Source organism: Macaca thibetana, chromosome 11 (assembly GCF_024542745.1).
Source record: "Macaca thibetana thibetana isolate TM-01 chromosome 11, ASM2454274v1, whole genome shotgun sequence".
Classification (NCBI taxonomy): domain Eukaryota; kingdom Metazoa; phylum Chordata; class Mammalia; order Primates; family Cercopithecidae; genus Macaca; species Macaca thibetana.
This window is the reverse complement of record NC_065588.1, coordinates 95,110,479-95,136,639: the sequence shown is the minus strand read 5'-3', so window position 1 is coordinate 95,136,639 and position 26,161 is coordinate 95,110,479. Positions and strand designations below refer to the sequence as shown.

General features: G+C 40.3%; 1 protein-coding gene across 14 annotated transcripts in view; it reads left to right on the top strand.

Moving 5' to 3' along the window:
* Positions 1-26,161, top strand: part of ANKS1B (ankyrin repeat and sterile alpha motif domain containing 1B) — a 1,295,786-nt gene that overhangs the window by 1,190,154 nt on the left and 79,471 nt on the right. For 11 of the 14 annotated variants that reach the window (XM_050749329.1, XM_050749335.1, XM_050749332.1 and 8 more), the window contains 2 exons: positions 6,476-6,583; positions 9,230-9,409. In XM_050749329.1, the coding sequence (XP_050605286.1) occupies positions 6,476-6,583; positions 9,230-9,409 (288 nt within the window). The remainder of the gene's footprint in view (positions 1-6,475; positions 6,584-9,229; positions 9,410-26,161) is intronic. The other 3 variants (XM_050749334.1, XM_050749333.1, XM_050749322.1) reach the window with 1 other exon arrangement.

The window sequence follows — 26,161 nt, the reverse complement described above, 5'->3', positions numbered from 1 at the left end:
CTTCTTTAGTGTTTTCCATGCTGTGTCTATGTAAACATGGCAGTGAGAATGGAAATTGTAGGATGATAGAATTATTTATGCATGTGGAATGTTTGCTATCCAGAAAGAAGCACAAACCAAAATTTTCAACGGTAGGGGAAATGTTTAATGAATTATGACATACTTCTCTGAAACAATAATGTGATAATATAGAGTTAGTTAAAATGTCTACTGAGAGTTGTGTATGTAGAAAAGTTCTCTAGCTTTAAAGAACTGAAAAAAAAAGGCAAAAACGGTATTTACGATATGACCACCACAAAACATAATCGTGGGAGAAAAAAATGAAAGGAAATATATCTATTTAGACATAGTTTGTGGATTACTTGTTTTCTTACTTGTTTTTCTGTATTTTATAAAGTATCTAAAATGGGAAAGCAGTATAGCTATTATAATCAAAATGTTATTTAATTTTGTTAAAGTAGATAAAGAAAAATGCTTCATTTACATCATGTTTAAATTAAACATGTAAAATTTAATGTGATATAAATGTAAACATGTTTAATTTTATATCACATTAAATTTTAAAAGAAAAAAAGAAGTTTAAGTACATTGACTTTCAGCTTTGCTATGACATATATTCTGAAGTAAGCTATTCCGTGTGAGGGTCATATCATGATACCGTCCGGCCGAATTCCCACAGCCAAACCCAGAAACATAAACAGCAGTGACGTGATATCATAGGATTGTCATCCAGCATGGTTATTCTTCTGTTGCTGGGATTCACAGTGGGGTTTCTGGAATTATCCTGTTTAAGTGATACTGGAGAAAATTCCTGGAGGTGGCTACTGCTGTGATGAACGGATGCCCACCTGTGGCTGACTCCTGTTGTTTCAACAATATTCCTTGCCTTTGACCCACATTCCTCTTAACAATAGTTGTAATAAAAACCATTAAGAACACATGCAATAACTTTTATTTCTTTTTTTTTTTTTTTTTTTTTTTTTTTTCTGAGACAGAGTCTTGCTCCATCGCCCAGGCTGGAGCACAGTGGTGCAATCTCAGCTCACTGCAACCTCCACCTCCTGGGTTCAAGTGATTCTCCTGCCTCAGCCTCCCGAATAGCTGGGACTACAGACATGTAACACCATGCCCAGCTAATTTTTTTTCTTATTTTTAATAGAGATGGGGGGGGTTTCACTGTGTTAGCCGGGATGGTCTCGATCTCCTGACCTTGTGATCCAGCCATCTCAGCCTCCCAAAGTGCTGGGATTACAGGCATGAGCCGCCGCGCCTGGCCAACTTTTATTTCTTATCTATTGGAACTCAGCAGTTGGAGCCACATTCTTAGGCTCATGTGTATAATAATTTTGTCTTAGTTAATAGTGTGATAACATAGTTATTTGTGCCTGATCTCTCCAATATTGTAAGCTCTGTTCATGGACTTTCCCCTTTGAATCCTCCAAATAATTGGTAGCAGAAATTCAATATTGTTTTTTGAGTTGAACTGAATTGCTTCAATATCTTAGAATAACTAAATATCCAATATATTACCATTATTTTGTCTTTTACTCCCATTATGTTCTTTGTCTGAACAGTTAACTTTAACCCAAGCAGTAATGAAAACACAGAATTCTTCTCTACTGCAGTAACCATTACTCTGGTTTTTTTGAAAACTAAAGTTTTCACACTGGTTATCACCCATGATGCCTGGGGTTGTAGGATTCCACTACCTCAGGAATCCCATCTGCTTGCAAAGACAGTCTGCTATTAAGCTCTTCTCACTCAAGGCAAACCCAAAAGCCTTCAGACTTGACTTTTCCATAATGACCATCTTTCTTTGGAATATTCTCTGTTATTGTTTTGCCAATTAGATTTGTTATTGTCAACTTGGACATTTTGAAGCCAACTGTCCCCCTGTCTACCACTCCACAGTGAGCCAGCTCAGATCGAATCTCGGATGATGAGGGTTTCCTGTCCTTGGTCTATATATGTATTTCACAGGGAATACTGTGAGTTACCTGCCCTTGTAGCCTGTAGCTTTACAATGCTATAAGCCTTATGAAAAAGTGAATTATTTTAATGTTTTCAGATGCTCAAAGCCCTACGTAAATGCTTTAAACATGATAACTCAAAGTAAGAAGCAACGTCGTAAGCCTCATGATGACATAACCAATAGTTTAACTAAAGGTCAAAAGGTGTAGAGGTTAACAGCAAGAAGAAGAGCAAGGAGAGTGGTGAAGGGCAGGTTAAGAATCAGGTGCACATCCTAGCCATGTGCCTCTTAGCGGTATGACCTTGGAGAAGTTCCTTAGCATTTCATAATCTCAAATTTTGCATCTCTAAAATGAGAATGGTTTTATTGTATGCTATTGTAAGGATTACAAGAGATATTTATATACATGTATAACCACTTGGTACAGTTTCTACACAACTAGAACATAGAACTAGAGTATAGAAAATGTTCAAGAAATGGAAGTTACCATCAGTATCTTCAGTGATGGGAGCTCATTTCTAATAAAAAGGAGAGTTATCCAGGTGATCTTGATAGTACTAACCATCCTGTGTTGATTTGTTTCCTATCTATGTATCCATCCATCCATTCATCAATCCACCCTCATCTGGGTAGCTCTATGGAGGAGACAACAATGAAGATTCAGTGCAGAGGAGTGCCTCAGCTTACCTCCTATTGAAGATTAAGCAATGTGGATGGGAGAAGAGCATATTCTTTTAAATTGGGTCTGGCCTCAGACTAATAGCTAGAAATCAGCCACGTTCCTAGTAGGATAAGTTACTTCATTGAGAGCTTTCCCAAAGTTAGCCACATCTCTTCATCCAAAGCTCCAGTGTATTTCTTTAACATGATTGACTTTATGACAATGACCAAGTCCTTGTTCTTCTGGGCCAGGATTCCTGTGCACCCTCAGAACCCATTCACTGGAATGAGCACACTGTGAAAGTTGCGACTTCTATGTGTCAGGCACTATGCTGATTATTCTCACAATTTACTCTTCATCTTTCCAACAACATTTGAAATTGTCATTAACTTCTTCACTTTATATGTGAGAAAACCTGAGATCAGAGGAGTCAGGTAACCTGCCCAAAATTAAGTTGTGGGAGAGTAAACCAAAAGCAATAGTGGAGATTACATCAGCTCAGTTGTACCACAGTTATATGTTATTTAATGTCAGTTTTGTAAATAATAATAATTAAATGAATGTCTTTATTATAAAGACATTTTTAGCAGGACTCAGGGAAGGGGCAAGGTAGTACCATCAGCATGAGGTCCGGCTATCTGCTGGGAGAAAGATTTTGTGGGAGGAATTTATATCCAATAGAAGCTTTTGGCAAAGTAATTGAGATTGAGAATAAAAGAGAATTAGAAAATATACTGTGTTTAGACTTGCAAAATACCTTTGGAAAGGTTATCGTGTTTTTTCTGAGATGGAGCAATTATTTGATCTTGATGCTTTAAAAAAGAAACAATACAAGAATGTAAGGGCATTTCTATGGATTGTGTAAACAATGCTGCCTGCAAGTAATCAGCAGTAGGGCCACACTTAGTTAGCATATTTATAAATCATCTGAAAGGAATACATGCTGAAATTTCCAGATTTGCAAAAACCACTAAGCTCTTCCAGGTAGTGAAATGCCAAACTGGTTAATATAAATGCAGAAAGCTAACGCAGGGCTGTGTGAGTGGGCAGAAGGATGCCAGATGGGCTTCTGCCTGGACAACTGTAAGATAAGGAATTTAGGGAAAAATAATTCAAATCATCCCTCCTAGATTAAAGGGCTTTGAACTACTAGCTATAACAAAATTAAGGGATTTTGTAGTCAGTGTATACTTTTGTCCCTAGTTATTCCTACTGCAGCTAAAAGGCTAGCTAGAAATCACATGTGCTTAGGAAGGACATTTTAAAGGGGTATTGAAAGCAGAAAACAGTATCCTGCATACATGTAAAGCCACGGTTCACTTACACCTGCAATATTGTGAGCCATTTTTTCAGCAAACCTTAAGCAGCTATAATAGGGTAGGAGAAAGTCCAGAGGATGTCAACTGAAATGATTTATGGAAAAGAGGAGCTGCTTTATGAAAACAAACTTAAAAAGATTAGGATTCGTCAGCCAGGGGAGATGAAGGTTTTATAAAATCATAGGGATGTGGTGCATGGGGACATTCACCTTGGCTAACATTTACCCTCCTCATCATCAACAGGCACGGGTCAGAGGGTGGCCATCGAAGGAATAGGTCATAGTGTGAGTTTAAAATATACATCAGTTTAGGCCGAAAGGCCCATAAGTTAACCAACAAATAGACAAATAAAAAGTCAAGGTAGATGAAATACTACACAGACATAAAAAAACTAAATCATGTCCTTTGCAGCAGCATGGATGCAGCTGAAGGCCATTACCCTTAAGTTAATTAATACAGAGACAGAAAACTAAATATTGCGGCCGGGCGCGGTGGCTCAAGCCTGTAATCCCAGCACTTTGGGAGGCCGAGACGGGCGGATCACGAGGTCAGGAGATCGAGACCATCCTGGCTAACACAATGAAACCCCGTCTCTACTAAAAATACAAAAAAATTAGCCGGGCGAGGTGGCGGGCGCCTGTAGTCCCAGCTACTTGGGAGGCTGAGGCAGGAGAATGGCGTAAACCCAGGAGGCGGAGCTTGCAGTGAGCCGAGATAGCGCCACTGCACTCCAGCCTGGGCGACAGAGCGAGACTCCGTCTCAAAAAAAAAAAAAAAAAAAAAAAAAAAAAACTTAACTAAATATTGCATGTTCGCACTTATAAGTGGGAGCTAAACATTGAGTACTCATGGGCATAAAGATGGCAACAGTGGACACTGGGGATGACAAAGGAGGGGAGGGAGGAAGGGGACAAGGACTGAAAAACTACCTACTTGGGTATTATGCATACTACCTCATGACGGGATCATTCATACCCCAGACCTCAGCATCACACAGTGTGCCCATGTAACAAACCTGCACATATACCACCTACATCTAAAATAAAAGTTGAAATTTTAAAAAAATTCAAGGTAGCATGGGATGCCTGCCAAAGAAATGCTCTCCCTACCTTCTATCTTAAAACTTGAAAAGAGAAGAAAAAAGTTTACACATGCAGTAACGACTTTGGAAACTACTTACCCAACAAGATTATTCTATCTTGGGACTACACATGGGTAGGGAAGAGGTAAACACATTTTTATGAATGGATTAAATATACAATATATTTTTAAGAAGTTGGTAATATTTGGAGAAATGCCCAAATTTTGTGATGTATACTTTGGAGTAAAACATGCTTTGGAATCAGGCAAATCTGATTCAAATCCCAGAGCCACCACATGCTGGCTTTTGGGTAGGTGACTTAACCACTCCGAACCACAGTTTCTTCATCTGTCAAGTGAGAACTCCTTCCAGATAGAGAAGTTGGGAAGATTGAAAGGGGTGTGCCCCTGGTAAAGCACCAGGAATGGGGCTGAGGACTGAGGTGCTGCAATTCTCAGTTCCCTTTGAGAGCTCTTCTACCATGTGCCCTTTGCAACAAGGTCAGATTCAAAATACCATCCTGGGGAGGCTCTGAGTCTACCCCAATAGTCCTTCATTCTAACCGTATCCTGATGCAAGATGACTCTAATTTTGCAGCTCTCTATTACCATTCATTCTTTCATATTCATTAATCCCTTATTTTTTTTTTAGTCATCCTTTTATGCTTTGAGGAAATAATAGTGATCAACATATGCCAGTGCCCTGCTCTCAGAAAGCTTGCCTGGAGAGGGTGGAACAAAACACAAACACTAAGCCTGTAAAGAAAGTGCTTTCAGAGCATGATAAAATGAGGATCATCATGGAGAGCGTGTCAGGGGTTGAGGACGTGGCTCCTTCAATAAGGAGATGGGAGAAGACCTTTCTGAGGAGACAGCACCAGAACAGTGTCCAGAACCATGAGAATTCCCTGGTTATTTGAAAATCTCAGTGGGGAGAGGGAGCGTTCCAGGCAGGTGATTGATTGAGCAGGGGTAGAGGCCCCAGGGTGAGAATTAATGTGGAGCTTCCAATACCTAGAGGAGGCTGGCGTGACTGCATATCCTGGATGGAGGGAAAGAGACAGAGGGCAGCCTGTCCCCATTATCCCGAAGCCAAGTCCGGACTCAGATTTTATCCTGTGAGTTTTCAGCTGCTTATGAGAAGAGCTGGCTTCTCTTCTGGCAAGGTCTTGAGGCTGCTGCATTGGGAATAAGACTCTCAGGCAGCATGAGTAGAAGGAGAACCGTCCTCCCTTCTCTTTCTGCCCCTACTACTTAGCCACTCCAGGCTTCCCAGATGCTACCGCAATCTTTCTTGACTTCAAAACAGTCACACTGACGTCACACCACAGCTCATGGTGCAGGGGTAACTGCACAAATCTCTTTTCACCCCACATGTTTTAGGACATAGAGAAATTATTTGTTCTCCAATGAAATATTTAACCCAAATATATGTTGTTTCAGGTTTTAAAAATCAATTTGATTGGCCACAGGAAACGTATTTTGGCATCTCTGGGAGACAGGCTGCACGACGATCCCCCACAGAAGCCCCCTCGGTCCATCACCCTCAGGGTAAGTGCCAAGCACATTCATTTGGTTCTCTGCCCTTAAGAATTACTTGTTTGAGACCAGCCTGGCCAACATGGTGAGATCCTGCCTCTACTAAAAACAGAAAAAATTAGCCAGGTGTGGTTGTGCCCGACTGTATTCCCAGCTACTCCGGAGGCTGAGGCATGAAAATCGCTTGAACTCGGAAGGCGGAGTGTTGCAGTGAGCAGAGATTGCACCACTGCACTCCAGCCTGGGCAACAGAGTAAGGAAATAAAAGAATTATTTTGTGCAGTTTTATAGGTTTTATAAACATGCACTTTATACAACTGAAGCAGTAGATCAGCAAGTGCAGGCTCTTTTCTTTGTAGCTTACCGTATCTGTGTAAAATCAATCTCCCTACAACAAGATTTGTTTTTCTAGATTAGTTAAATATATATTTTTTAGATTTAGATATCCATCTATAATGGAATTCAGCCTGACAAATCACCACCTTTAAAGAACCACTCCCTCACCTCCCATCCCACACCCCATTACACCAGGAGAGCGGAAATGAGTTTTCTGTCAGACTCCTCAAACCCACAGAAAGAAAATCGATCAAGGACCACAGTTAAGTAAAGAGCAATTTAAAATTAACCTTAGGGTCTTCTGTTTTTTCAAGAAGTAAAATTTGTCCAACTTTACCCACTTCAAAAATTCAGAATAGAGAATCTAAAACCTTACTTAATAAACGGTATTTCTTTTCTTCAACTACACTTTAGAATTATGAGGTAGGAGCCCAGCGTAGTGGCTCATGCCTGTAATCCCAGCACTTTGGGAGGCCAAAGCAGGCAGATCACGAGGTCAGGAGATCGAGACCATCCTAGCTAACACAGTGAAACCCGACTCTACTAAAAATACAAAAAATTAACCGGGCATGGTGGCACGCACCTGTAATCCCAGCTACTCGGGAGGCTGAAGCAGGAGAATTGCTTGAACCCAGGAGGCAGAGGTTGCAGTGAGCCAAGATCATGCCATTGCACTCCAGCCTGGGCAATAGAGCGAAATTCCATCTCAAAAAAAAAAAAAAATAAAGAATTATGAGGTAGGAAACTAGAGAGAACCTGTAGAAGGGAGAGAGAAATAAAGGGGAAGTGAAGGAAGGGAGGGAGGAAAGGGCAGAGAGAAAATGAGGGAGATGATTTCCAGGCAAAATGGCAGTGGCAAGAAGTGGCTGGCAGTCACCAGTGTTCATGCGTCCTATAAGAACTTTTCTAAAATTCATCAAAAAGCTGAGATCTCCCTGAAAGCTGTGGGGTGCCCGCTCTGCTCTCTTTCTTTTGTCCTGCACTTGCTTGTTTCTGATTTCCTTTCTGAAGGGATGAATACAAGCATGCACCCAGACGTAACCGTCGTGATGAAATGCAGTGGCCTGCCTCTTATGAATACACTTCAGCAAACAACATAGCCACTGCCAGGATAACAGAGGGTGGGGCAGGAGAGGAGCTGTTAGGATTTGGAGTCTGATTCAGCTTTGGAGGAGAAGAAAATGCGCAAGGATTTCAGGGGATGCAAGAGAATTAGCTCCAGGAGGACGAGCTTAGCCTCCTGAGAGAGACTGGAGTGGGATGGGTAGGGACTACATGAATACTGGTTGAATTAATTACTGGGGGCATTAGGGTACACTGGGATATTTGGAGGTTACTTGAGAGTTTTGGGAGTCATAAAAGTACAAATAGAAATTTCACCCATTAGAAAGAGGAGCGTCAAATAAATTAGAAAAAAAAAAGTGATTTTTGTTTTGCCTTCATTTTGCTACATGGAAGGAGAGAAAGATATAAGCACCATCAGTGTAGTCATCCTAAAATAACTCTTTAGAGAAGTAATTTCCTGCTACTTACCCTGCTCTTTTTCCTTCCCCTTCTGAACCTCTCATTCTGGCTCTCTGGAAGAGATTTAGGGGAACAAAAAAAGATCAAAGACAGAGATTTCCGAGAAAAAGTGTAGGACCTAAATCTATCACAGAAGGTCCAGAATATCTGCAGGAGAAGGGATCTGAAGAAACACCATGATCCCAATCCTGTTTTACTTGCAAACAGTAGAGCTGAGCTGTCTATGCCCCCTATCTTCCTCCTGACCTGTTTCCCTCGGATGGAGTTGTCTTTGCCTTGGAAAAGCATCCTCTGTCGTAGCATGCACTGCTCTGCAGTCTGTGCGTGTGACATGCTGTGTTGCCATACTGTGTCCTCTTCCCAACCCTGTTGTCAGACCATTCTTTGATGAAGGATCAAGACCCATTGGGTCCCATTTTAGCTTTCTCATCATGGCATCTACCATGGTGAGGACGCTCTGCCCACGCGAGGGCCCAGTTCCTTTCCTGTAAACACAAACAGTAGTGTCAGAGGTGCCCAACATAGGTGTGCCTCCCTTCTGAGACCATCCATGGTGCTGCTTTAGGAAAACAGAACCTGACTCTTGATATTTCAGACCTTTGACCTGAAATACTTAGGGGAAAAACGTATTGACTAGATTGTGCCATTAATAAAATGGTGGAATGTCATTCATTCCTTGGCTGTTGCTTCAAAAGCGACTCCCCACCCCCACAGTTTGTCTTGTCAGTATTTCACAATTTTGAAACCAAAGGTTAGCCACGGAACATGGTATTTATTTCATGATGTATTTCCATTCAGGAACCCAGTGGTAATCACACTCCTCCTCAGTTGTCTCCATCACTTAGCCAAAGCACTTACACCACTGGTGGCTCCCTAGACGTTCCTCACATTATCATGCAGGGCGATGCAAGGAGGAGAAGAAATGAAAACTACTTTGATGATATTCCCCGATCAAAACTGGAGAGGCAGATGGCTCAGGTAAGGTGTTATAAGCCTTTGTGATATCTTTTTCAACCATATCAGGTAATGCCTTTTAATATTGAACAGTAGCTTCCTATGGATGCTTATTGCCCATGCCTAAGTAGAATTTATATCATTTTATGCCCCGCCTTTCATTCCTTGCTCATCTGAACTAGACTTAGACAGAAATGTCTGGGAATGGAATGTGTACACATGTCCTTGTTAGGCATTCCTGCTGAAGAAATTATGTCTGATCTCATTGCACCCAGAAAGTCTTGCCCAGGGAATAATACTGTGTCAAAGTAAAATCATAATGAAAATGAGTAATAAAAGTTTAGAATACAAAATGTAAATTGGTTGGATAACGGGGCAGAAGTTTGGAGGGAAGAATTAACCCTGTGTGATGTGGTTAATTTCCTCCCAAAGCTATACATTCATACAGAAATGCTCTACTGGGACTAGTTGCATTGTCTCATATTGTCACCTTGAATAGTTGAAAATAGTGATGCTTTCTGGCACAAATAATTGAAAAGGGAGATCTGTCACATTCGGACCTTTCCACGTTTTTGGTATGGATGTTCATGTCTAGCCTGTCCTCGGATTGCTGCTTAGAAACTTGAGTCAGCCTTAACCGAACAGTGGCGCTGTTCTTAATGCACATTCAGATGGGCGGGTAGCTCCGCATTTTGCCCTGAGATGCAAAAATATGGATTTGTTGTCAACTGTCGGCAGAATCAACTCTTTTCATCCTCATTCTAGGTTCAGACTGATGTGCAGGAGTCTTCTCTCTGCCTCCCACACCTAAGATGGGAATCTTGAGGTGAAAATTTGACTGTAATTGCTTTGCCTTGGTTGTTAAATATTTTTCTCAACTGTTTAGTGAGATTTTATTTTTAAAGCCACTGGTAAACATTGTATGCTGCAGCTCACGAGAGACAAATGTGAAGAGAATGTTCTGGAAACCATGGCTATTCTGCCTGCAGTTGCCTTGGGGAGAGAAGGCCTGGGATACTGTGTCTTCTTTCAGCTCCTTTAATTTTGAAATGTTCTCTGGGTTATTTGTGCAGGAAATGGCAATGCTGGGATTATGGAGAATCTTTTATTGAAAGGGGATGGAAAATACAGGAGAAACAAGATAAGAATAATTTTCTCTTTCTCTGTTGCTAGGTATTGTCTTTTAATTTTTATTACTGTTTTCACTGATGCTCTTTTAAATAGGGCCTCTGAAAGCTTTTTTCCCCCCAAACTTTTCATTTATTTCCTGTTACTTATTATATTTTCGAATCACATATGTGGTTAAATTTCCTTAATGACAACATGTCAGAGATGTGGTTTGTTTTAACCTTGAGCCATGTAGTCTTTATGTATTAATATGAACTGGGTCTTTTCTGAGCCCATTTCTTCCCTGGGTAAGGGAGGATAGTTCTTGAATGAGCATTAGCTATTATTGACTGTGTCAACCTCAGTATAACAGAATTACCTCTCTCAGCTGCTCGCATAATTTATGAAATTTCTACATAAACTGCAGGAGTTTTTTTTAAGAGGACTTACCCTTCAACCTATGTATAAACACTCAGAGGTGACCTAGCAAGACTGCACCCTTACATGCTGCCTGAGGTTCGCAAGCAGGGGCAGTAGTATCAAATAGCACAAATCTTTTAACGAGTCACTCCAATCAGAAATGCATCCCTTACAAGAATTGTCTTAGCCTTGGGAAAATGGTATGGGCTTTTATCTGGCCAGGTGAGAAAAGCCCAAAAGCAGAAAGCAGAGTGAGATAAGCAGGCTGATGGGACATGGTGAACGAGAGCACCTGTGCACGCATGCATTCCCCTCACGTGGAGTACTAACGATGATCGAGTGACTGCTAGAGACACAGGCTCCATCAGCAACCGGGAGCTTATTAGAAGCTTTCTAAAAGCCTGCTGTTCAATACAGCACTTCTGCTGCAGAGAAAATAGGAGATGACACCACATGAATCTGATCAATAAGAAAAAGGGATTCTGGAACTGCAGCTCTTTGGGTGATGTTAATTGCAGTTTTGAGCATGATCACTAGTCTGGCAAGGCCAAAACCCATGGAGCAATGAATGCATACCTCTTAAAAAATAGTGCTTTAACCTGTCGAAATATGAAATACTCTGTCATTTTGTTGTTGACCAATTCAATTTATGTGACTTTTCCACCAGTCAACCACTCAACTGATGGGTTTTTTTATTATTATTCTATCTTATTTTTGGTCATTTGCTGTAATACTTTTTGAAATTTATTTACTTTTTTAAAAACCTGTCATATCTCTCTAGACCATACTTTTTCCCCTAAAGTTTTGTGTTTAGGCAATCAAGTTGGGTCTTCCTAAAGACTTGAATTAGCAATTAAAATTCTTGCAAGCAAGCAGCCAGTTATACCTCCTTCCAACCTGGAGCTCCATTCCTACAGTTCTTTCCCAAGGGGTTTCTCCCAAGAAGCTTACTGTAGCTTGGTTAATGCTTGCCTAACCAGTCTGTTTCCCACTAAAATGGAAAAGTCCACCTTCAGTCTTTCTTTCTTACCTACCAAAAGAAAGAAGAATGCAGTTGAGAGAAAATCACCAGGACACATTTATGTTCTTAGAAACCCCTCTACTTCAAGTTTAACTGAGCTACCACTAGAGTGATTTGGAATTCTAGCCCTAGGCCAGAAACCTTAAGTTCCTGGTGGCTGCAGTAATTCACAGGAGTTTTGCCTTCTTGAGGTCTGCTTACCAGATGTTTGGAAGTGCTTTGCTTAACTTGGAAAACCAATGCTTAAAGTTAAATTGAGATCAATTTAATGTCCATTTTACCTGTCAAATTTGTTGGCAGATATTTAAAATAAAATGCTAGAATAGTGTTTAATTGATTGTTTTCAATTTGAAACAATATTTAAAATACCTGTCTTGGAATACAGAGGTTTTGCAAATATTGTGAGTATTGTTTGCTATTATTCTGTTATAAGCAATACTCTGGCATCAAATTATTTTAAATGAATATGCAAGAAACAAAATTGAGTTCAGCATGAACTGAATGTAATGATAGAAATACATCTGAATGATGGGTTTCCTATCATGTTGAAGACATAGCTTCTCCAGCCTGTAATTCTAAACTGGACTCATTAGCCCAAAAGTTCTGAAACACTCCTCCATTTCCATACCCTTAATAAATAAATGTTGCATTCACATTTGTATAATTATACCGTAATGGGCATAGTGATTTTAAATTCTCAAAGTACTTTGACATCTGTTATCTCATTTTAGCACAAACAAGGTGTCCAACACACTATTCATGTGCATACAGCACCTGGCAGATCAGCTTTTAATTCTGAGTTATGTGGAAATGAGATAGTAAATGGAAAATATATCCAAAGGAGGAAAATATTTTCAGTATTTAAGACCTAATTGCAATCTTCAGAAGTTTTCTTGAATGATATTTAGAAGTCTAAGTACGCTTAAAATGAACAATAAGAGAGTGATGGAATGAATAAGGTTAAGTCCACATTCTCCAAACTCAGGCAAAAAAAAAAAAAAAAACAGTTTCCAAATGCTGCAAGTTAAGCCATTTATAAAAGGCTTCCATTTACAGAAATACATATGAGAAAATGAAATAGTACTTGTATTTTCACACAACAAAGGCTTCTCAACAGTAAAAGAAATGCATATATTTGCATAAACTTTAGCTTAAATATTAGTGAGAATAGTGTATAATTTAAAGTCTTTATGTTCTGAATGCCCTTGTCTAAGATTACAAAAAAACAGTATTACCTAGGGCACTAAAAACTTTTTCTAAATTATTAGAAAATTAATTCAGTTGCAAGCTTAATATTCCTCAATCTAAATAGTATTAATAAATACAACTAGATCACTTACTTCTCTATTTGAAAGCATTTTGTATATTACATTTTCATTCTTCCAATGTTTGTTGTTTTGATACTATTAAAGGAAAGGAAGTAGAAGCTGAGCCATACAGAAGCACTGCTGTGACCAGGTTCATGCCTGGGATTGCACATGCAGTATCTTATTTAATCCTCACAAGAGCCTATGTGTACATGTGCCAAGCAGGGTGAGTGCTTGGCCTCACAGCTGGTAAATGGCAGAGCTGGGACTCAAGCCCTGGCCTGCCTAACCCTATCCTTGTACCTCTGTAGTCCCTGATGCCCTGTGCCTGCCTCTGTATTCAAATGATATAAAATATTTTTAAAACAGTTCAGCAAATTCTTGTTTCCCATGTGCTGTAATAGATTCCATTTGTGTAGGCACAGCAAGCAGAAGATAAAATCACAGTAGTTTAATGGAAACTGATTGAATCAGCTCATGGTTAACACCATGAAATCTTTAAATGCAAAACTACCCTGGTTATTTGTTGATCCTTCAGCAGAGACCCTGCACGGTGTGTCAGAACGCTGCCTGTCTCCCATGTTTGTGAAAAGCTTTGTAGGTAGGTGTGGGGTTAACTCTGTCTACAAACAAGTTCTCGCTTGTGGTGTTTCTCCAAATAGTCGATGCTGTTTCCTTCGTGGCTTCTTCAGTTGGAATTCTGATTTGGTTTCTTTCTGGCTGTGTGACCTGGACCAAGTTGTGTGGTGACTCTGAATTTCAATTTTTTTGTCTTTAAAATGTGGATGATGTCTGCTTCTCAGGCTGTATGTATCAGATAATTTATATGAAAGCATATTCTAAACTGGAAAGCACTATATAGACAGATATGACTATCAGTTCAGACACATCATCTGTCTGTCCCTAATTCAAAGGTCTCTACTCATTGTAGGCCAATTGATGACAAAGAGTTGAAGGGCAAGTGCTCTGGTGGTTGTAGCATTCTATAAAGACCATCTTTTGTTTCAATGTTACCCATATTTAGCATGTAGATTGAGAATGGAATTTGCATTTTTCTTTTATTATTTTAATTGTGTAAACACATCATCTGCCTAGGAGCATATATCACGATGCAGAGGGATCCGGGTAGAATGATCTCAAAGCCAGGGAAAGCAGAGGATGGATGCCATCTTTCTCTACCAATTCAGATTACAAAATTGTAACAAAAAATATCATATGGTAATAACACGTTATTATTGTAACACTGTTAGATAAAATATCAAGTCAGAGGGCTTTTTTTTTCTTTAAATGAAATTTGGAACTTTATTGAAATATATTGTGCACAGCACTGTTAGCTTTAAAAGCATGGATATCCCAGAAAGCCATGAGGCAAACACTTTGCCATGTCTGGGAAAGAAGCAGGACAGTAACTTCTCCTTTATATACTTTTCCTGAGAGAATAGGCCTGTTGTTCCTAGAAATTCTACCGACTGCTCTGGCTTTATTGGAATTTATGGAATCAGTTTTCAGAAAATAGCACAACTATGTTGAAAGGAACAGCATTTTAGAAAGTGGCTTTTTTGGCTGGGCACGGTGGCTCATGCCTGTAATCCCAGCACTTTGGGAGGCCAAGGCGGGCGGATCACTTGAGGCCAGGAGTTTGGAACCAGCCTGGCCAACCTGGCAAAACCCCATCTCTACTGAAAATTCAAAAGTTAGCTGGAAGCTCTGCATAGTTAAGTCATTAATACAGCTGTACTCCTAAGAGTACTTTAGAAATGATGTTCACTTTCAGTCACGGTATAGAGAAGACAGACCGTAGGCATTATTCTTGGGCTAGTCACAGTGCCACAAACTCAAAAAGCAATTAAAAAAAAAAAAGTTAGCCGGGCATGATGGTGGATGCCTGTAGTCCCAGCTGAGACAGGATAGCTGAGACAGGAGAATCGCTTGAACTCTGGAGGCAGAGGTTGCAGTGAGCTGAGATGGTGCCACTGCACTCCAGCCTGGGTGACAGAGGGAGACTCTGTCTCAAAGAAAAGAAAAGAAAGTGGTTTTTTTTCCCCAAACTAAACAAGTTTTCCTATTACTGCGTCACATCAGATTTTGTGTTTAATGTCCATAAGTTAATGCCTAGTATTTAATTTAGATTTTCATCACATAGCCACTACTCAGAAAGGCTCAGCTTGTCCACGATTTCAACGTTTCCTTCCATGAAGGTCTAAAGAGCAGCTCTTAATACTTAAGCACAGACAGATCATACATAACCAAAAAAGAAGGTCAAAAATGCACTCAGTAAGCTCTTCCATCAGGAGCTTCCAACTTGGCAGCTCGTCAGGTTGACAAGCTGACACCCCAGCTTCAGAGATCATCTGGAATGTTGATGATACCTGTGCCCTGTTTCAAGTCAAGAACTCTAGACCACTAGCCAGCTATGACCAACACAAAAGTGGAAAACCGTGCTTCTATACTTGGAATTTAAACCTGATGTATTGTATACCTTTTTTTTTAGTATGGTCAGTTAATTTTCTTTTAGCAAATACACCCTGCTCTATCTGACACAACTTTGGGATTAGAAATTCCAGTATGATGAGTGTCTTTTAGGCCACACTAATGTCAGTATGATTGGTGTCTTGTGTATACTGTACTTAAGTGTTAAAAAAAAAATAATTGGAAGAAGTGGGAGAATCACTCGGATTCTTTTTCTGGCTTTGATACTCATCTTACAGGTCTAGATTATTTTCTTCCCCGTCAAGTTCATCAAGAAGGCAAATTAGCCAGAGTTGATTCTCATAGACCCCCGTCAGCCCTAAACACCTCCAGTCATTTTGCTAGAGAAGCTCCAATGTCTCCACCTTGTCTCCATGTGCTGGTGCTTAACCAAGGGTACTGTTTCCAATTAAAACCAGACCATGGATTTTTAAAAAAAGAAAAAGAAGATATCAATAGAAAATATTCTGTTTTCAAAAAAACTAAACAAAAAGTCTGACAGTATATAAAAATCCTATTTCAGTGGAATTGACCTTGTGATATTTAGTAGTGCCTTAGGCTTGTCAACATTGAGCAACTTGTTCACAAAGAGGCCCAGCAGGTTATTTTTCCACTTGTTAAATGTTCAGAATGTTTCTTATTACATGCAGTCCAGTTCTTGGGTCCACAGGTCAGTTTTTGCTGTTATAATCTGCCCTTGCTAAATTTTCAAGGGTAGGAGAATTCTCTGATTCTTATTCTCCTTCTCCTTCTTCCCTTTCTTTTTCCAGTGGTAAAAAAAGTAAAAGAAGGTTTTTTAACATCTAGTGGAAATAGGGCTGTTCGTGCGGCCGTGTCTCAGTTAATTCTGTATGTATAGGCCTAAAGTAATTTATCAGCAAGGACTTCTCCAGATGCATGTAAGTAACAAAAATTGCAACTCAGGATGGCTTAAGCAGAAAAGGGCAGGAGTCCTGGATCCAGGTGCTGTTTTGCTGCATTGCTCTCTGGCTCTCCATCTCTTGGCTCTGCTGTTCTCTGTGTTGGCTCTTTTCCCAAACAGCCTTCCTCTACATGTGGAGAGTTTCAAGCCAAATTGCTCTTTAACTTGAAGTTACAAGAAAGAGAACCTATCTTTCCAACAGTGTCAAAAAAAAAAAAAAAAAAAAAAAAAAAAAAAGATTCCCAGGCCAGGCATGGTGGCTCATGCCTGTAATCTTAGCAATTTGGGAGGCTGAGGCCGGTGGATCACTTGAGGCCAGGAGTTCAAGACCAGGCTGGGCAACATGGCAAAACCCCATATCTACTAAAACTACAAAGATTAGCTGGGCATGGTGATGGGTGCGTGTAATCCCAGCTACTTGGGAGGCTGAGGCATGAGAACTGCTTGAACCCAGGAGGCAGACTTCACGGTGAGCAAGATCACACCACTGCACTCCAGCCTGAGAAACAGCGAGACTCTGTCTCAAAAAAGAAAAAGTCTCAGTATTGTGTTCCATCAGTTCAAGTGAGCCTCGTTTGGATCAAGTGTCCTTCCCTGAGCTAATTACAAAGGGGTGTGTGTGTGTGTGTGTGTGTGTGTGTGTGTGTGAGAGAGAGAGAGAGAGAGAAAAGAGAGAGAGAGAGACAGATTGATTAGCAAGACAAAGGTCCCACACCAGGGGTGGTTTTAGCTCCATCTGAACCATGTGGACTGAGGAGTAAGGAGGCACCTGCTCCCATGAACAGCCAGGCCGCTGCTACTAGAAGAGGGGCTGGTTTCTAAGCCAGCAGAAATAGCAATAATGGGCAGCTGAATAAATCCACTCTGACTTTGGAATTCTGAGACTGTCTGATGGAAAATTGCTATATCAGATGAGTATTGATTTCATTTGTTCATACTTAATTTGATGAGCTTTGTTAGAATGCCAGATTTGAAGAACCGAGACCAGAGTGAAAAATCCCATCTCTGATATCTGTTACCTCTGTAACCTTGGACAAGCTTCTTAGCTACACAGAGCCTTAGTTTTCTCTTCCTAGACTGAGGTTAAAGCCCACCTCACACCACTGTTATGAGGCACAAATAAAATGGTATTTTTTCGAAGTATTTTACAAACTCTGAAACTATACGTTTGGGTTGTTTTAGAAATTATTGTTGTTATTTTAAGATAACTTCTTTTTCTTCTACATTATGCTTTCTCAACTGCATCTGGGAGTAAATGCATTTTAAAGTAAATCTCATATTTAGCTACATCTTACAAAACTGTTTCTGTTTTCCATCTTGTAAGCTCAAACTAATACCTCTTCACTGACTTGGAAATCATGGTTTTTATGAATGCAAACACTGTCCAAGAAGCTCCTATTCATGTTATAACCTAGTTAACACTGGTGCTCTTTGGAAAAGGAATTATGGATGATATCCATACTTAAATACTTTTAAAAATTAAAGGATGTTTATGAGTTAGTGTATTTCAAAATATTTCATTATATTTCATTTTTAAATGTTTGCTGCTTTTTTGGTAAAGTGTATGTTGGCTATGTGGGGGCAATGCCTGACTCTTCCGCAGTCATTTTTTAATTCCTCTAAAATAAACACTCTGTAAATTCTGTTGACCAAATTACTTTACGTAAGGCTATAGGCATCATAAAACCACAGGGCTCTACAACATATCCGATTAGACACAAATTGGGATGGTCTCCAGTTTTTTAGGGAAATATACTGCCTGGAACAATAGACTATCATCTGTCTAGCTTAGACCTGGTGGTTCATCATCATCATCGTCAGAGCCAGCACTGATTAGTACAACTTTATAAGGAGGAAATTGAGGCATGGAGCATTTATGTGGCTTGCCCACGGCCACAAAAATTGCAAAGTATAGAACCAGGATTCCAATGCAAACAGCCTAGCTTCACAGCCATCATGTGAACCACAGTGTTGATGAACACCCTATATTATCTCTGCAAACTGGGAACTAGCAGACATGAGACATTCTAGAAAGTCCAAAGCCCCAAAGGCTCCAATGCAGTATTTTGAGTTCCTTGAAAAATCCTATTAAGAATATCTAATACCTTATGTAAATGCAACTTCAGTAGAGAATTAAACCTCTAAAGTAGCATGGATAAACATTGTATTTGAAGAAAATCCTTTGCTCCTGACATCCAATTTTTCGTTCTTTACAAATCAGAGATAGTAAACAATTGCTTCATGTAAACCATTGTGAAATGACGTGACCTCCTTGCTGTACGCGCCTCTATTTTAATGAGGTTTGAATGCAGGATCACAAAATATGTGATAACTTGCTTTTCTCTATATGCATTAATAGCTAGAAGATTCTTCTGTGCAGTCAGAAGAATGCAGAACTGAGAATACAGATAACCAACTGTACTGTTAAAGAAAAGCAGAGACTTTTAGGATGAAAAGGGGCCAGAAAATATATGTAGTCTCTTAATTGATGCAGGCACCCGTTCGAATACATCCTTACAGACAGCCACAAGTTTCTGCCTAAACTTGTCACTGGAAATCTGGCCTGCTCTTTGTGAGGCAGCCCCATGATTGGAAAAGGTCTAGTTGATATAACTTTTAACTTATATTGAATTGAATTGAAATAAGCCTCCCTATAACTCCTATATAGTTCATGATATCTTCTGAAACAACTAAGAATGCATCTGCTCCCTTTTGCTGGGAAGAGTTTTTTAAGACTGAAGACAATTTGATATCTTCCCCTCACTATGTTAAATGTCTCCAGCTCTTTGCCAATCCCATGTGATAAGGGGGATGTGGGCCGTATAGCATCCTGGTTCCCCAGCTCTGGGCAGATCAACACTGACATATCATTCATTCTTACTGAGCTTTTCTTCATGAAAATTTCCCAGCCTTTATCAATAGCCATGAACTATGCCTCCTTTCTCAGCAGCGCTGGATTTACATTATCCTTTTCCAGATAAAGCAGTTTTATCAAGTTACTCATTCAATAATCCTAGTCTATCAAGACCTTTCTAAGACTTAGTTGCTACTCAGTATATCAGTGATCCTTTTCAACTATGTAATGTACTCATTTTAAGAAGCTTACCTCAAAACAACAAACCTTTGAAGTCATCCATCAATGTATTGAGTGAAGTGTTGAATAAAGTAGAACTGAAAAAAAAAAACTGTGTAGCTTTCTACTAGAGACCTCTTAGCTTGGCATCATTCAAGAGGATTGTTCAACTGCACTTTGTTTTTTCATATTTTTCACAAGGATAAAATGAAGAAATGCTGGGGTCTCAATAAACATCATTGAATAAATGACTCTTCCCAATACATCTTTTCTATCAGAAGCAGGAAACAAACATTTGGCCTCCAGTTAATAAATGAATTTAAGTAAAGGAAATGACAACCTCTGTTTGCAAGAAAGGGATGTAATGTATATTGTAAAGAGATGTTACAAAGAACAACATTACTTTGCAAAATCTAGTTTTTTTTCAGTCATTCATGTTATGATAAAAAGTTGATCACTGCTTTTCTGAATTAGTTATTAATGTTCTGCTTTTTAGTGGTCCTGAAAAATATTTGATAGCATCCAGACTTTGAGGGATAACAAGTAAAACAGCCCATATTGCTATAAACAGCATGATCCCAATTGACTTAAATTCCTTGCAACATCCCTGGAACCTGGGGAGCTGCACAATGAAAGCTGGATTGTACAGGCAGTGCTCATTTTTTTTCCCTGCTCTATTTTTTTCTTGTAAGGAGATTTCATAGACAATTGTGTAATGCCATTTAGGGCTACAACTGTCATATTAGGGAATACAGGTTATATATTATCTCTACAAATGAATAACAGGAATATCATAAGCCTATAGTTCTCTCCTACTCTCCTACTTTAGTAGCTGAGGACTTCTTTTATGCGATATCAGTCCCAGAATTAGAGTTAAGGGAGGGAGGGAGGAAGAGAGGAAGGGAGGAAAGGAGGAAGGGAGGAAGGAAGGAAGGAGGGAGGGAGGAAGGAAGGAAGGAGGGAGCGAGGGAGACTGGAGAGGAATGGGAAAGGGAAGGGAGGGAAAGTTAAACTTGGGAAGACAGTGTTAGAATTTATATCATGCCAGTGGACTTAGATGGAACCAAATGTGTTGTTTACTTCCTCCCACTCTTGGTAGGTTGATTAATGCTGACTCCAGCAATCATGGGTCACCCATGCAGATGTTGTTAGAGAAACAACTGTTGGCCTGGCTTTTCCTTCCCAGCAGGTGATAACTGATCTGTCCAAAAATCTTCCCCATAGGCACAGGGGAAGGTCACGATCATGAAGTTTTGGAAAGACTGCCCTTCAGAAAGATGGAGAAATGGCAGGAAGCAGCATTTTCTTGACTCCAGCATTTCCTGCAAATGAAATAGTTCAGCTGAGACCCTTTATAAAAAGACCCAGTGGGGTGCATGCATAAAACTTTCACACTTTAGAACTAGAAATAAATAGACACAGACAGGGAACTTGAGAAGCTGACAGTGTGGTTGCAGAGAAGAATCTAAATCACTTGCAGTTGTTACAGGACTGAGTATGTATCTCAGAACTCACTCAAGAAGTGAGAAGGAGGAGTGTTCCTCTGTCTCCAATGGTGGGAAGGAAGAGGTAATCAGATGCTGGCCTACAGCCTCTGGGTAACTCATGAGAAACAAAAGGCTCTAATTTTCTGATTTTCTAGGCAGGGTTCAGTTAATGTCCATGGACGAAGCAACTGTGGGGCTGTCACTGCTGAAAGAAAATATGCATATGAGATGTTTGGTGCCTTACCCCTTGACTGCACTGAATTTGTTTGACTGCATCCTTTGACAGGTCTCATTTCATGCCAGACTCTGCTCAAGGAGCCACTGAGTTTGCTGGCTATTGGCCAAGGCTTCCTTTGTTGGGATGCCCTTTTTTTTTCTGCCTTTGAAGCTGTTTTGTTTGCTCTTCAAGTTTGTTTTCATTTTCTTTTAGAAGCACTATCATCCAGAAGAAGGAATGCACTTCATTATTCCTTTAGCTTTCACTCTGAAATTTTCATATTTCTTGTTGGTTTCTTTCTGGTCAATTTCTGAATACCCTGAAGTGTTGAAAGTATTATGACAAACATAAGGGAGAAACAGAGAAAAAGTCTTTTTTTCTTCTTTTTCAGGGCTAGAACACGGCAGAAAATTTCATCTCTGGTAGAATCTGACTGGAGGGCTCTATTCATAAAAGTTTCTTTATTAGACTAGCTATATAATATCAGCAGACTCCCAGAAGGTTTCCAGGGCTTAATAGGGGTTATCGAGTTGATGGAGCTGTCATCTACTTGCTCTGTTCTGAGACCTACCATCAGCTGTCAGTCCCAGTTTACTACTGGTTCTGTTCGTGGAAAAAGCAATTTTCATTCCACAGATGTTGATTAAAAGCAAGACTGATCCATACTCACTTTGTGACCCAGGCCTTGCACACAGTAGATGACCAGTAACTACTTTTGCATGAATATCAGGGTGACGGAGAGAGGTTCTTATGCACCAAACATTTTTTACATTTTAAATTTCTGCTTGAGGCCAAGTGCGGTGGCTCACACCTGTAAACCCAGTATTTTGGGAGGCCGAGGTGAGAGGATCCCATGAGGCCAGGCGTCCGAGACCTGGCCAACATGGTGAAACCCCATCTCTACTGAAAATACAAAAATTAGCCAGATGTGGTGGTGCACACCTGTAATCCCAGCTACTTGGGAGGCTGAGGCACAAGAATCATTTGAACCTAGCAGGTGGAGGTTGCAGTGAGCCAAGATCGTGCCATTGCACTCCATGGGTGACAGTGAGACCCTGTCTCAAAAACAAACAAATAAATAAATAAATAATTTCTGCTTGAAAGAATAATTCTTTTACAGAGTGAAAAGCACAGACTTAATTTGGATGTAATATGCTAGGGTGTCTGGGGAAGGCTTCTCTGAAAAAGTGACATTAGAATAAAACTTGAAGGAAGTGAGGGAGCTAGCTAGGCCTATAGTAGCCGGAGGGAGAACATTTCAGGCAGAGAGAAGCAAATGCAGAGGCTATGAGGCAAGAATGTGCTTTGCTGTCAAGAACCCAGAGAGCAAGAGGAAGATGGGTAGGAAAGGAGGGTAGGGAGGTAGAACAGTGTGGGTACCAGAGAATGGAGAACCTTGCAGGTCATTGTTAGGACTTTGAATTATCTTCTGTGTTGAATGGAGCTGAGTGGAATGACCTGGCTTTCATTTTAGATGGGTCATTTTGGCTCTTGTACTGAGAAGAGATACTTAGGGGGCAAAGATGACAGCAGTGAGACCGGTAAGAAGCCAATGAAATCAATCAAATGAGAAAAGGGAGTAGCTTGGAGCAAGTAGTGACAGGATGGTGAGAAGATTTTAGAAGTAGATTCAATAGGCTTTGCTGCTGGATTGAATGTGAGATATAAGAGAAAGTAGAGCTCCAGCATTATGAACCTGAGGAACTGGAAAAAAAGAGCTAAAATTTGCCGAAATAAGGAAGCTTACAAGGAGGTGAGGTCATCAGGAGCTTGGTCTCTGGCATTTAATTTAAGGTTGAGCTGACTTAATAAATGCGAAAGGAGAAACATCAAGCAGGCAGCTGGGTGTCTGAGTCTTGAATTTAGGGAAGAAGTCTGGGCTGGAGATACGAATGTGGGAGTCACAGCTGGAAGAGACCACCTAGTATAGCCAAGAAGGAAGGGAAGATTGAGGACTAACACTCCAGGGATGTTCAGATAACAGGAAGCAGCCAAAGAGGCTGAGGAATGGAGGAGTGATCAAGGGTGTCCCATAGGTCAAGGAAAATGGAAAATTGTTTCAGTAGAGTGGGCTCAGATGAGGACAGGAAAAGAGAAAGTGGAGACCATCTAGACCCTTCTCAGGGAGTTTTGCTTAAAGATTAGAGTAATTGAGCAGGAAACTGAGGGTGATATTGGGGCAAGGGAAGAAGTTTGTTTGCTTTTGTTGGAAGATGTTATAGCAATTTTTGAAAATGCTCCGGGAAAGAGGACAAACCATAATGAAAGAGAGATAATTTATTGTAAATTACTGGATTGCTAGCAATTGAGCAAAAAGGAAGTCCACCTTTAGGAGGAAAACTTTGGACATTGGTTATATTCTTTTTATTTTGTGATTAGATTTGAATGCAATTGTGTTGTATTTTCTGAGCTGAAGTCATGGTAACCCAAGGTACAAGATGGTAACGAAAGCGAGACATGCATTGCATTTTAAGAAAAAATTTCCAGAGCTAAGAGAGAATTCTGAACTGAAGATAAAATTATATACCTTCAAATGTGTGTTGACTTCACCATCAAAGAAGTAAACATTAAATTATTAGTAATATCTCAGTTGTAAGTCTATCCTTATTTACCCTTATTTGTTTGGGTTTCATAGTAATTCAGGTTCAGAAAAACTAAATGAGACTTTGCAATATATGTGACAGGGATTGAGAGAAAATAGGCAAATGAAATTGCAAAGGGGCGATTAACATTATTTCATGGAACTGTTTCCAGGCTCTACAAGCAGCCTTTTGACACCTAGGTGCGCTAATGACAAATGTTCCTTCTCTCTTCAGCAAGTTGGCAGCCCTTTTCTGCCTTTATCAGGAAATATGAGGACTCTTCCAACAGGAAGTCTGCAGTTTCTGGTACAATTAACCAGAAGTGTGTTGGCAGTGACATAGTTTATGAAAGGCACAAGCGGCACCAATAGAGTAGACCAGTTAAAAATGATAATGAGTAACGGTAGTGACTAACGTTTGCATAATGCTTTGCCATTTACCAAGGCCTTTTGAATGTGTTATATGATTCCATTCATTCGGTAAATATGTGTTCCGTCTGTGTTCCAAGCCCTAAACATTTAGCTGTGAAAAAGTTTCCTGTCTCTTGAAACTAAACATGAGCTGCACAATAACTTGGTGAAATAAGTAGGTCACGTACTATTCTTCTTCTTCTTCACAGATTAAGACATTGTAAAACTTAATTACGGCCAGGTGTGGTGGCTCATGCCTGCAATCCCAGCACTTTGGGAGGCCAAGGCAGGCGAATCACCTGAGGTCAGGAGTTCAAGACCAGCCTGTCCAACATGGCGAAGCCCTGTCTCTACTAAAAACACAAAAATCAGCCAGACATGGTGGCAGGTGCCTGTAATGCCAGCTACTCAAGAGATTGAGGCAGGAGAATCACTTGAACCTGGGAGGCAGAGGTTGTAGTGAGCCAAGACCACACCACTGCACTCTAGCCTGGGCGACAGAGCAAGACTCTGTCTCAAAAACAAACAAACAAAAAGAAAAAAAAATAGAGTTTAATTTGGCCAGGTGAGGTGACTCACGCCTGTAATCCCAGCACTTTGGGAGGCCAAGGTGGGTGGATCACTTGAGGCCAACTTAACAAATGCGAAAGCCTGGCCAACATGGTGAAACCTGTCTGTATCAAAAATAACAAAAATTAACCAGGTGAGGTGGTTCACACCTCTGATCCCAGCTACACAGGAGGTTGAGGCATGAGAATCACTTGAACCCAGGAGGCGGTGGTTGCAGTGAGCCAAGATTGTGCCCCGTACTCCAGCCTAGGTGACAGAGCAAGACCCCATTTCCAATGCCTCCAAAAAAAAAAAAAAACTTAAATTTAAGACTAGGCACAGTGGCTCACAACTGTAATCCTAGCACTTTGGGAGGCCGAGGCAGGCAGATCACTTGAGCCCAGGAGTTCAAGACCAGCCTGAGCAACATAGCAAGACCTTGTCTCTACACATTTAGAAAAAAAAAAATTAACTGGGTGAAGTGATGCATCCCTGTAGTTCCAGCTCCTTGGGAGGCTGAAGTGAGAGAATCACTTAAGCCTGGAAGGTCCAGTCTGCAGTGAACCATGGTTGCACCACTGCACTCCAGCCTGGGTGACAGAACAAGACTCCATCTCAAAAAAAAAAAAGAAAAAAACTTAACTCACTACTTTTCTAGGAATTTGGGCCCCAGATGAAATTTTATGGCTGATATTATATTTCTTTCTCAAAACTTTTCAAAACTCAGTACTTCAATACATGTTGTACCCTGAAATGTTATTTTCATAAACATAATTAATTTCTACTCTGGAAACTCTTGCATTTAAAAAATTAATTCCAGCACACAGTATAATAACCCTATGTCTAGGAGAAGAGCCATTTCATATTATGAATGCACCAGTTACAACAGGTCCGCCTTAAGTTGCTTACTCTGTGAGTCTGACAAATTATTTATTGCTCACAAAACTACTGTGGTATCTGGAATGCATCAGTTTTTAAAAAAAAATAATTTTCATCCCAGCACTTTGGGAGGCTAAGGTGGGTGGATCACTTGAGGTCAGGAGTTCGAGACCAGCCTGGGCAACATGGTAAAACCCCATATCTACTAAAAATATAAAAATTAGCTGGGTATGGTGGCACATGCCTGTAGTCACAGCTACGCGAGTGGCTGAGGCACAAGAATCACTGGAACCCAGGAAGTGGAGTTTGCAGCAAGCCAGGATCGCGCCACTG